This window comes from Anarrhichthys ocellatus, unplaced genomic scaffold, assembly GCF_004355925.1.
Source record: "Anarrhichthys ocellatus isolate YVR2014 unplaced genomic scaffold, GSC_Weel_1.0 scaffold443, whole genome shotgun sequence".
NCBI lineage: Eukaryota > Metazoa > Chordata > Actinopteri > Perciformes > Anarhichadidae > Anarrhichthys > Anarrhichthys ocellatus.
In genome coordinates this window covers 25,965-38,291 of record NW_022280417.1, presented here as the reverse complement: position 1 = coordinate 38,291, position 12,327 = coordinate 25,965, and the positions used below count along the sequence as shown (strand labels likewise).

General features: G+C 39.6%; 1 protein-coding gene across 1 annotated transcript; it reads left to right on the top strand.

Annotated features, from left to right (window-relative positions):
• Positions 1-32: 32 nt before the first annotated feature.
• On the top strand, positions 33-10,608 carry LOC116401436 (leucine-rich repeat-containing protein 45-like). Its single transcript, XM_031879823.1, has 9 exons — positions 33-1,211; positions 3,289-3,366; positions 3,515-3,626; positions 3,701-3,771; positions 3,892-3,984; positions 4,954-5,046; positions 6,812-6,985; positions 8,683-8,830; positions 9,212-10,608. The coding sequence occupies exons 1-9, from the start codon at positions 990-992 to the stop codon at positions 9,409-9,411; spliced, it is 1,191 nt and encodes a 396-aa protein (XP_031735683.1). The 5' UTR covers positions 33-989; the 3' UTR covers positions 9,412-10,608.
• The last annotated feature ends 1,719 nt before the right edge of the window (positions 10,609-12,327 follow it).

Sequence of the window (12,327 nt, the reverse complement as noted above, 5' to 3'; positions counted from 1 at the left end):
ACATATGATGTAATGAGCTCCTTCTGCTATGTATAAATACCCCCCCCAGGTACTGTGCCAAAGATATCCAGCTAAACATTGTTTCTTACTTTTCTATAAATCCGTCAACATTTCATGTCCGATGTCTTGACTGAGTTTTTATTTAAATCGGAACTTAATTTTTAACTTAATTCTAGGAGTGCTGATTAAATGACTTCCAGTGGTCCTTAATATATTTGAACATAGCAATTATAGATGACTAGATGAAGAGTGATTGTGTGCCGTCATTCTTAATAATAGTTATGGATCTGAAATGTTTGACTGGATCCGATGTACATAAATAAAATAAATAAAAAAGAGACAATCAGACCCAACTTCACTCGACTATAAGGATCAGAGCCAATGCAGAATGTCGTTGTTCCGTGCAGACCCGATACAATAACATTCATATCAATAATTTTATCAGAGTGCTGCAGATTTATCAGTATATGTGTCCTGCTGCAGGGACTTAATGAACTGAAGGAGAAGTTCATACAATATAAAACAGCTGCTGACAACAGATACTGTAAGAATCTACATTTATAGATAAATGAATAGGAGTGTGTTCTTAACAACTGTCCTCCACTAAACACATTCAATGTTTATATATTTTTAATACCGATTGAAACACATCTACTGGTTGAAGAGCGAATTAGACTTGAAGCACATCCCTCGATTGCTGCACATTCGCTCTTGTTTCCCTTGTTGATAAAATCACCAGACTGACAGCTGAGTGATGCTTCTCCAGAAACAGACGGGATTCTGGGACGTCTATTATCAGCGCGAAGTCTAAATGCAATCTGTTTCCATTCAATGTCATGTTCAAGCACTTGCCTCAAAACAAGGACATGATGTCACGTTTCTGATGCAGGTTATAAATGAATAAGGACCCTGTTGTTGGTGAGGTTGTAGTACACTGAAAATACAATAATGCGGCACAAATGTCCGGCCTACTGTAGGGGCCCACATGCATGCAGAAGTCCATGTTATCCCGAGTGCATAGTATGTCTTCTCATCTTCAAATCATCAATGTGCTGCTCAATGTGATGTTGTGCAGACTACAGATGACGGAGGCTGCCCTCGCCCTCTCCGAGCAGAAAAACCACAACATGGGAGAGCTGCTGACACGAGTGAAGGCTGAGAAAGAAGAACAGAGAGAACGACAGAGCAGGGAGAGGAAGAAAGAGCAAGAGGTACGCACAGATGGGAGGAGAGACAACACTCTGTTTCACCTCAAATGAGATTTGTACGGGAAACAAGATTTAAACACATTTTCCATCTGCGGTTCTGCCGATAGCTAGCTCCTGAGAGCTTTCACTTGTGCTACTGCATTTAGTAAGGAACATATAGTAACTGATATAGAGACATATTGAGACAAGCCCGTTGATCTTTTGATGATGGGTATCTCAAAATGGCCAATCATTACATCAGCCCTTACATCATAACTCCAGCTGTTATTTACCAGATATATTTCTCCTTAATAGTTGTCTCAATTTATTCAAATGTTGTCACAGCAAAGGGAAACATCTGTCATGTGATGTAGCATGTGATGTGTCTGATCTGTTTAGGAAAAATATAAAGATGTACGAGTGAGATTCTAGGACAGCAAGATATTTGTGTTGGTTCCTTTTGATATTTATGAAAAATATTTCTTTGATTTGAACCTAAAGTCAAAAATATGCTAAATTAAAGATGGCAATTTACCAACAACCCAGAATCCAGAGGAAAACAATCTTCCTCTTCTTCTTTACAACAAGCCAAGCTTCTATCATGGTTTTGATTTATTATCGAGCCAGATGCCAAGACATCTGTAATCTGTACCCTCTCAATATTGAAAACCAGTCAGAGTGGAGATAATGTATAGATCTGGAGATTAGCATGGATTCTGTTTAAGATGTAAGATTGATAAGTGTAAGTTGCAGTGCATTCAAGAACACTTGAATGTAGGTGTAGTAGTTTTAAATCCACACATGGAGAAGATTAGTCTCTCACAGGACAGGATCCCTGCTGCACACCTTTGGTAATTGATAGGAATTCAGATGTAGACATGTCTGCCTTCACAACTAGCTAGTTAGCCAGCTGCTGTATGTAGGTAACATGTGCAGCCCTGGTAAGCTAAATAAATAAGAGGAGAGGTTGTGCCTGTGTACAACATTTTTTCCCATCAGCAGCTAGATGTCTGAAAGAAGACGGGGACATATGAAGAATGCTCTTGATCAGTTCTTGTGCACATACATTTGTGTATCTGGAGTGCCTACCAACCCACACACTGACATAAGACAACCTTATCTAGATCTGAAAACATGTGACTCAACAAGCCATTCAGATTTGGCTTCCCTTCCTATGTCACATGCAGGCTCATTAGAATAACGAATCTGCACCGCTGGCACGACACATTGCACTCTGGGTAGTGGTTGCCATGTTTTAGGAGGACCCTCATTGTTTAAATGCATTCATTCATTTTTACCCATGAGCACACGGTGACAACAAACACAAATCAACGGACAAAATAGAAACTGTAATGAAACATTATCGAACAAGTGTAGTGAAGCAGCTCTGATGTAAACGATGCTGTTTGAAGGGATTATGTCGACGGAGTAGGTTGGTTAGCCAGCATGCTAACAGCATTGATAACTAATGTTACGCCAACCGCCGCTGTCACGACATGTCTTGTAGATTGTGACGTCACGATTGTCACCACCGCAGCTTTCAATCGGTGACCTAAAAAACCACAATGCCTTGTGTTTCTCACTGCCGCTCACATCATGATCCTGTTCTCTATACCTGAGAGTATCTCCACCCACGGCTTGAGAACTTCATTTGGGCGCCCTATTTGTCCTGCAAGCCAATCAGAGAAGGTTGGGCTTTTTCAGGAGGGGGCTTAAAGAGACAGGCACTAAAATGGAGTGTTTCAGAAGTGTTCTTTAAACATTTAAGCATGTAGAGATGTTCTAGTAGAAATCCAAAATATAAGCATGAACCTGAAAAATAGCATTATATGTCCCCTTTAAGAGGAAACGGGCAGGTGATTGGATGAAAGGTGAGAGGGCAGTGACAACACCATTGTCATGAAAGTTGTATCAGGATAAATCCCTTTATGAAATAAAAGCAAGTTAAAATGCTGAAAATACATGGAAGGATGGAATAACATTTCAATACTTTTTTCACAAATTGATTCTTTAATATCTTTAATTCACTTAATTTGTTAGTTATTCTATTCCCATATGGACTTGACATACAGGATGTAACTCATGTTTGTCCATCCTGTAGGACGGTGCACTCAGAGAAGGTAAACTCCTCAGAGAGATCCAGAACCTGACAGAAACCAACGCCCAACTCACGAATAAAGTAAGTCTGTTAAGAACACCGTGAATTTATGTCGGAGGACTTTCCCTAAAACTATTATACCAATGTTGAGGAACACACACACACACAGAGACCAACATTTCAGTATGAGTACTGTTAGATGTGAGCCTAACTGTTGTGTGTGTCTTAGGTGGAGGAGATGGAGCGCAGATGTAAGTCTCAGCAGCAGCAGATCGTTGAGCTGAAGCAGGAGCTGACCAACAGCACGGCAGAGCTCAAGCTGCAGCTAGCCCAGGCAGAAGGTAACACACGCACAAAGAGAACGTCTTTTTCTACATAAAACCCAGCTGATGTCCTGTATGTCACCCTCTAACAGACCGTCTGGAGATAGAGAAGCGAAGGTCCAAGCAATCTCTGCAAGACATGGACAGTCTCCGCCAGAAAGAGGTGCTTTTATACATATACTATATACAGTATATTAATATGTATTGTTTATTTTTGTATCTCTAATAAATGTAGACTACAGAGAAGAAGATAAAATGGTAAAAGCTCAGATTTTCTTTACAGGTGGAGCATGTGAATCGACTTCTAGAAGAGAGCGAGAGAGCTCTGCAGGAACGCATCTTCAAACTGGAGGGACAGCGCATACAACTGGAAGAGGTCAGAGTTCAGAGCATCCGTGTTTAAAAGACAAAAACACAAAAGAACTGCTAATAAGACATAACAGATTGCAGTTATTTATGAGCCAAAGCCAGATTTATTTTTTACATTAATCATGGTGTTGCAGCGGAGGCGATTCAAGCGCTGCCAAACATCCGGAACTAACTTTAACAGACACAGAAACAGAGGCGGGGGGATGAAGTTTTCAGACTATGTAAAGTCACGGTTCTCACTTCAGCCAGTCAGCCTTCTGTGATGCTGTCCCCGATGTAGAGTAGCATTATGCCAAACTGCATCAGGAACTGTGACACCTTTGTGCTGAGATTCTTAGACTATACATATGAACGCACATAGCTGCTGTCGCACATGTTTGTTTTCTTACATATGTGACTGCATGTCGGGACTGCAGGGGCTACACAGACACCACGTGGAGATGGCAGGATTGTTTTTGTTGCCGTTGGAGACCGTTGATAGATGCCAATCTGCTGCTTTTCAGTAAAACACATCTGACAAAAACAGACTTGCTCACCACGAACACCACTCTATCACAGTGAATGAAAGAATACTGCAGGTGTTTATTATTTTTATTACACTATCCACTATCGGAGGCACCCATGCGGAGATAACAGAACGATCTGACGCCTCAATGAATTCAACCTTTGCATAATTCTCTATAAGCAGATGAGGTTCAATGGCAAGGACTGAAGGGAGGCTGTTTATTGAAGGGAGATGTTATTACTTTCCTTAACTGTACCTTTTTAGGAAGTTCAGTTATTCAAATCCACAAGGTGGCTTCTCTTTCCAAGCTGGGAATTTCCCACTGCTGTGCTGTGATCCAACACGTTAGCCCTGTACTATCATTTCTGCTGAATCAGGGACACTTTCAGCGCAGTGTGAGAAGCTCTGCTGAAAGCTCCAGTCGACCTGTGCTCTTCACGTGATGCCATCTCTTTACTGTCCGTCTGTTAGGAGCTGAGTAAAGCTAAAGCAGCGTGTGTGACGGAGAGGGCCCAGGCAGAGGAGGACCTGGGAAAGGTGCGAGCTCAAGTGCGTCTGGAGGAGGTGGGTTTCAAAAATCAGCACCCTTGATCATTAAGATGCAGCTATGAAGGCTTTTGTCCAAAGCGACACACAAATGGGGCACAAGCTAAGCCTCAATAGTGCCACAAGTCAAATCCAGTAGCTTATTGCTGAGAAAACCTTGAACTATTGCTGTATGATTCATTCTTTTTGATATCTTTTACACTTTAACTTTTATGATTTTCAGTCTTTTTCTGACTTTATAATAGGTGTGTATTGCGCAGTTCAAAGTGCGTGATGTCATTGCCAGAGTGAAGAGCAGCTTCAGAATCTTGTGAAAACAATATTTCTATTTTGCCACCTTTTCCACAATTTTCACTCTTTTTGGTGAAAGTGTAGCTAATCTTTTCCTTGTCGTATACATGTGACGGTGGAATCCAACAGATTTACACATTTGGCCACAGCAGCCTCAAAGTGAGAAGAAGTCCAACTATCTGCTCCATAGAGACTAATTCTGACTCCAAGAGCATCTTGGACAGACAACCGTACAACATTTCTAGACCGCCACTGAAGCCACATCTTTTACACTACAGACACAATTCTCACATTATCTGTTCTTCAAGTCATCCTTCCTCTCTAGTTCTAATATCGAAGCAATGGGGGTTTTGTATAACAGGTTTTTCTAGCTTTAACTGCGTGTAAAGCCTGCAGGCACACAGGTGTTTGCAGTGGCGGGCCGTGCATTTTATACCTGGGCCTTCAGTGCTGTCCTACTGCAGTTGAACCTCCTCATGACACCACAGCTACGGTTATTATTTGTTTTGTGTAAAAGTGAAGCTGAACACCTACGAATACACTAACTGCAGAGTGCAGATACATGAATACGAGCTGCGTAATGAACGGACAATGCATTAAATCACACGTATTCATCCACACACTGAAGAGCACGGGCCATTCAAATATTATTCACATCAGAGGGAACAATATGAAATAGACAAATGAACACAGTAGTAACGCTACGATCACTCCCTCCAGGAAATACACGAAACCTTAATTCTTGTTAGTGACGGATTTATTCGTCTGTCAACACCGAGAGGGGAAATGAGTCCACTTGAAAACACATGAATCTTCAAAAGATGATCGCTTTGACTCAAACTTAACTTTAACACTTTAACTTTAACACTTCCTATCACATATTAAACCAAACTAAAATCCATATTCATAAAAACAAGTTGTACAAATAATGCCATGACTACATTGGAAACAATGGAGGCAAATGCCATCTGTGATCACCTTTATGACTAGAACTGCTTAGAATTTTAAATGTTTCAGTACAAGTAAGACAATCCCTGTTTTGACCCATACTTTGAGCAATATAAACAAGTTTCTTTTTCAAAATCCCTTTTTTATTTGACAATAGATAAATGTTAAATAGATTTGATTCTTTTTATTATACGTTACATTCACATGAATTTTGTCAAAATCAAACCTTTGGATGGCACCAAAACAGTATTGAGGTTTGAGACCCAGTCCTTGTTATGACTGGATACAAGTCCTACAAAGACATCCTGCTTATTATGAAAGACCGTTATATGTAATTAGGACTTATGAAAGTGAATTTGTGGGTATTTCAGACATTGCCTTACAAGACGCTTTTCTCCCTCTCCCCCACATTTGATGTTTTTACTGACTCTGAGACTCCATGGAAAGCTATGTTGATACCGAGTGGATTATCGAGGTGACATACAGTCAGCTAATTTCAGTTTCTCCATCATACTTACTTCTGCCTCGTATTTCCTCTGAGCAGCAGGAGCATGTGTCGTCCTTGGAGGAGAAGCTTCGCTCCGTGCGTTCCCTCCAACAGGAGGTCCAGCTCCACTGCTCCCAGCAGAAACAGACCATCTCTGAGCTGCAGGCCAAGAACAGCCAGCAGGGCATGGAGATAAACGGACTGCGGCGCAGGACAGAGGAGCTCCAGCAGGTCAGGACCCATCAGCCGCCCGTTACACCTGCAGCCTTTTAGGTTCACTATGTGTAGGCCTCATTATGTTCCATATGTGACTCCTGTGTTCACACCAAAGACTCATATACTGTATATATACAGTCAGATACAGCCATAAGTATTTGGACTATGACACAATTTTTCAAATTTTGCTTATTTACACAACTCCAATGGATTTGAAACTAATCAGTCAACATGTGGTTGAAGTGTAGACTTTCAGCTTTAATTCAATGGATATAACAAAAAAATCACAATGACCGTTTAGGAATTATGACCATTTTTTGAGTTCTGAGGTGTTTATGGCTAAACTATCTGCTCAGATTCAGCCTAATGCTACAAAACTGATTGGACGGCGCCTCACAGTGCAGATGGATTATGATCTAAAACATACTGTGAACACAACCCAAGAGCTTCTCAAGGCAAAGGAATGGAATATTCTTCAATGGCCAAGTCAGTCACCTGATCTCAACCCAAGTGAGCAGCTTTTTACTCACTTAAGATAAAACTGAAGCAGAAAGACCCACAAACAGCAGCAGCTGAAGGAGGCTGCAGTAAAAGGCATGGCAAAGCATCTCAAAGGAGGAAACTCAGTGTTTGGTGATGTCTATGGGTGATAGAATTCAGGCAGTCATTGACTGCAAATGATTTTCCTCCAAGTATTAAAAATAAGGATTATATTCACAATTATGTTAGTTTGTCCAATTACTTTTGAGCCTCTGAAAATGTGGGTGGCTGTGTAAAAATGGCTGTAATTCCTAAACGGTTATTGTGATTTTTTTGTTTTTGTTTTATCCATTGAATTAAAGCTGAAAGTCTTCACTTCAACCACATGTTGACTGATTAATTTAAAATGCACTGGAGTTGTGTAAAGAGGCAAAATTAGAAAAATTGTGTCACAGTCCAAATACTTATGACCCTGACTGTATATATACAAAATATACTGTATATATACTGTATATATATATATGTATATATACTGTATATATATATATATATATGTATATATACTGTGTATATATATATATATACACTGTATATATACTGTGTATATGTATCCAAGTCAATAGGTTTTATGGGTTCTCATCATTGTAAACAGTCAGTTAGAGGGAGAGAGAGTTAGAGTTCAGTAGAAAGAAAATGAGTTCCTACATGAAACTGTCCACAATGAGTACGTATGAGTAACCAGGTCATGATTTCTGGAAAGAGACACTGCTGTTGAGTTTTTTAAATGTATATATTTTTTTTGCCGCACAAGCCGAACGCCATTTAGTTCCATAATATTGGAGAGAAGGCAGACATCTCTACGGACAATATCTCCAAAACTAGGCAACTCAAACCAAAACGATCAAGATAGATGATTATAAGTAAGAGGGAATTAATGTAGTTTTGATTTTTGTGTGAACTGTCCCTTTAAGCTGAGACATTTGATGTTTGATGTTTTTTTGTAGTTGACTTCCCTCCTTCCGGTCTGATGTCCAGAGGCTTGTATTTTTATGAAAGAAGCAGATATTCTCTAACACAGCTGTTCATCTTTTGTAATGATGATTCATCCGAGAGAGTTTCATGTCCATCTGAAGAGAGGGAACTGTCAGTCACCTAAAGTTGTCTATGAGAAAATGAATGGGACTTTTATTTGCAGACAGAAGTGAATGAAAATGATTGTGATGTTGCTGCAGGAGCTGTCGGGTAAGGACCAGGAGAAGGTGGCTGAAGTGAGCCGGGTGAAGGTGGAGCTGCAGGAGCAGATTGGACATTTACAGGCTGAGAGAACAGCTCAGGGAGGACTCAAAGAGAAGATCAGTGCTCTGGAGAGAGAGATTAAAGGTGTTTCTTTCTCTTTTTATCTCTTTAGTCTTTTTATGTTTCCCTTTTGCAAAAGAAAGTACATGTCAAATTTGTTTAAGATTCTATACTTGTTTGGGTCGTTTGCTCCAGTTCAAATCTTTTTCTCCTAAGAAATGTATTAACACCAGTATCGTGCCCCAATACAAGATACATGTGCAACAACTTACTTGAAACAAAGTAGGATTACCCAGGTCAACCAGTGATTTGACTCTTTGTTAAGAAAATGATACTTTACTGATTTGTTGAGAATGTAATATTTTGTTCCGGAACCATGTCAGACGTTTTATGTTTGAAATATGAACTATTTTCTGTGGTCCTGTCTTTCATACCATTCTCCCTCTGTGGCCCGCTGTCCTGCAGCGCTGAGCAGTAACCACAGAGAGGTGCTGCTCGACAAAGAGAGCGAGATGTCGTCCATGCTCGAGAAACTGCGGCTGAAAGAGGCGGAGATCCAGAGGATGAGGGAGGACGAAGCCCACAGAGCCAGCTACCTCCAGAGCGCCATCCTCGCCTACGTCCAGGGCTCACCTCTGGGACACTACAGCAGCCCCAAGAAATAACAGCTGGATCCTCCGAGCCCTCACTCCGGATAGTTCAGGACAGTCAGAAGAATACAAAAAAAAATCATGATTGTCTGGAGTGTGAGGGCAGATACCGAGCACAATGTGCAGTTCCAGTCAAGAAATGACGGGTTGAAAAGTCATTCATGGACCCCAGAGGACGGATATTACATGTGAGATACACTTTGATGCTTTCTTTAGATACATTTAGCACGTTAATGCTCTTGCAGGGACGGATGATCCCATGACATTTCATCTATTGCCATCCTCAGGGTAAAATGTACATTTGTACTCCCCCTACCAGTGGAGTAATGAACACTTCCGCCTCTAGGGGCTGCTACCAATCCAGTAGACTATTTTTTACCCTTTGTTAAAAGGGTGGTTTGTTTTTAACAAAACGTTTGTCTGGTTGGTGAGATTATTACCAGTTTCAAAACGCATGCTTTTTTTAATCTCTTCTATTGGTCACACATCAGTTTTTTTAGCTACACAGTAATAACGTGATGGTCCAAATTCTGTATTCTTTCGAGATCCTCTTCTCTTAAATGAGGGAGCAACGCAGGACTCTAACCAACAACAAGAAGAAAAGGAGTAAAAACACAATCAGGGAACTTAGCTCTACCATGCAGAAAATGTCTACAAGTGCAAGATATTTGATTTGAGACTAGACTGCTGTTGAAAGGACATTCCATTTAATACAACCTCAGCTCTGTCTAAACTCTCTACATCATCGTTGCCAGAGGATTCCCTCTCTCGTGTCTCTAGCTCTCATTAATTGAGATGTACTGTGCTTGAAAATGAACGATATCTGTTTTTGCTGTCCACCCCATCCTGTTGTTCTCCAGTCCAAATGAAAACTGGAGATTTGGTTCAAACATGCCTTTATATTGTTTATATTCTATTTGTCAAAGCTCAGACACAGAGAGCAAAAGGCTGATTCACAAAATGTTGTCTTCTGTTTTTATAAATCATTTAATGAAGAAAGTCCTACTTAAACTCTGGACGCAGTCTTTTATAATGCAAATTGCAGTTTTATATCTTGATATTGAATCAGATATGTGATGGATATTTGTGTTTTATATTTTCAGGTGTGTTTTTAACATTTTACTGATTTGTTCTTTGTGTTCTTTTATATCAGTTAAATGTGGTTATTTCTGAAATAAATATGATTTTTCTTGTGTGGATGATTTGGCAGTTGATCTGGATTCGTCTATTATTCTACTCAACAGATAACATGACAGTAGTCAGGGTGGGGATGTATGAGGTCACTGGGTCTTGAAATTACAGCCAAAGATCTTTAACTGTCAAGATGGTTCCTGTAAATTTGAAGCCTATGAAAGTCACTGTGGAGGAAACCTCATCATTCTAACAGACATGTTCCTCATGTCAGTGTTGATCAAATGAGACCATCGATAATCAGCCCCCATATTTACTTCCATTCGGTCATTAGGATGTTATTTGTAAGTGCAAGTTTCTAAATGCTGACCGCAAAGACCACACTTGTTCCAGATGTGAACAATTGCACTGGGAGGCTGCCTCACAGCAGCAGCAGCATTTAAATACAGAGACACAGAAACAATTTGTTATTTAATAATCATTCAAAACATTAAGAGGGAAATAATATTTATTAAAGTTGAATGAAAATAAACAAAAATAAATAGAGGAATGGCGTTTCAGTACAGTTAGTACATTGATACATGGCACTTCATTTAATAAGGACTAAAGTGCAGCAGTAAAAATAAATCAAAGGCACAGGAATGAAACTGACTTAAATTAGTGCACATTGAAGAAGATCTAAGGGACCTCATGAGTTTATACTTTTCAAGTATAGACCAATAAAAAATACTCACCGTAAGTCAAAGTTATCATCTAGGTTTAAGAAATATTATTTTCAAAATGGCATAAACATCTTGACTCATTGTCAGAGTTTTGTCTTCAAAAGTCATAATACCGATCTTCCATGCGGATTTGGCCACATTTTTTTTGATTGTTTAGGTACTGAATTTATGTATTTTGTATTATTATAATAATTATATATACTCATATGATATACCCATCAACCATTCCGTGCTAATAATTATTCATGTGGTGTTAGTAGTTGTAGTAGTAGTAGTGGTGGTGGTAGTAACGTCACGTTAGCTAGTAGTAGTAGTGTTGTAGGCTAGTAGTATTGTTGTAGGCTAGTAGTAGTAGTGTTGTAGGCTAGTAGTAGTAGTGTTGTAGACTACTAGTAGTATTGGTGTAGGCCAGTAGTAGTATTGTTGTAGGCTAGTAGTAGTAGTGTTGTAGACTAGTAGTAGTAGTGTTGTAGGCTAGTAGTGGTATTGTTGTAGGCTAGTAGTAGTATTGTTGTAGGCTAGTAGTAGTAGTATTGTAGACTAGTATTAGTAGTGTTGTAGGCTAGTAGTAGTAGTGTTGTAGACTACTAGTAGTATTGTTGTAGGCTAGTAGTAGTAGTGTTGTAGGCTAGTAGTAGTATTGTTGTAGGCTAGTAGTAGTAGTGTTGTAGGCTAGTAATAGTAGTATTGTAGGACAGTATTAGTATTGTTGTAGGCTAGTAGTAGTAGTGTTGTAGACTACTAATAGTATTGTTGTAGGCTAGTAGTAGTAGTATTGTAGGATAGTATTAGTAGTGTTGTAGGCTAGTAGTAGTGGTAGTAGTATAGGCTAGTAGTAGTAGTGTTGTAGGCTAGTAGTAGTAATAGTATTGTAGACTAGTAGTAGTAGTGTTGTAGGCTAGTAGTAGTAGTAGTGGTGTAGGCTAGTAGTAGTGTTGTAGGCTAGTAGTAGTAGTAGTGTTGTAGGCTAGTAGTAGTAATAGTATTGTAGACTAGTAGTAGTAGTAGTGTTGTAGGCTAGTAGTAGTAGTATTGTTGTAGGATAGTAGTAGTAGTATTGTAGGATAGTAGTAGTAGT

Coding starts and splice junctions, on each gene's coding strand:
- LOC116401436 (XM_031879823.1), top strand. CDS start 990: ATGCAGAAGTCCATGTTATCCCGAGTGCATAGTATGTCTTCTCATCTT. Junction 3,367..3,514: donor ACGCCCAACTCACGAATAAA/GTAAGTCTGTTA, acceptor TGTGTGTCTTAG/GTGGAGGAGATGGAGCGCAG. Junction 8,831..9,211: donor TCTGGAGAGAGAGATTAAAG/GTGTTTCTTTCT, acceptor GCTGTCCTGCAG/CGCTGAGCAGTAACCACAGA.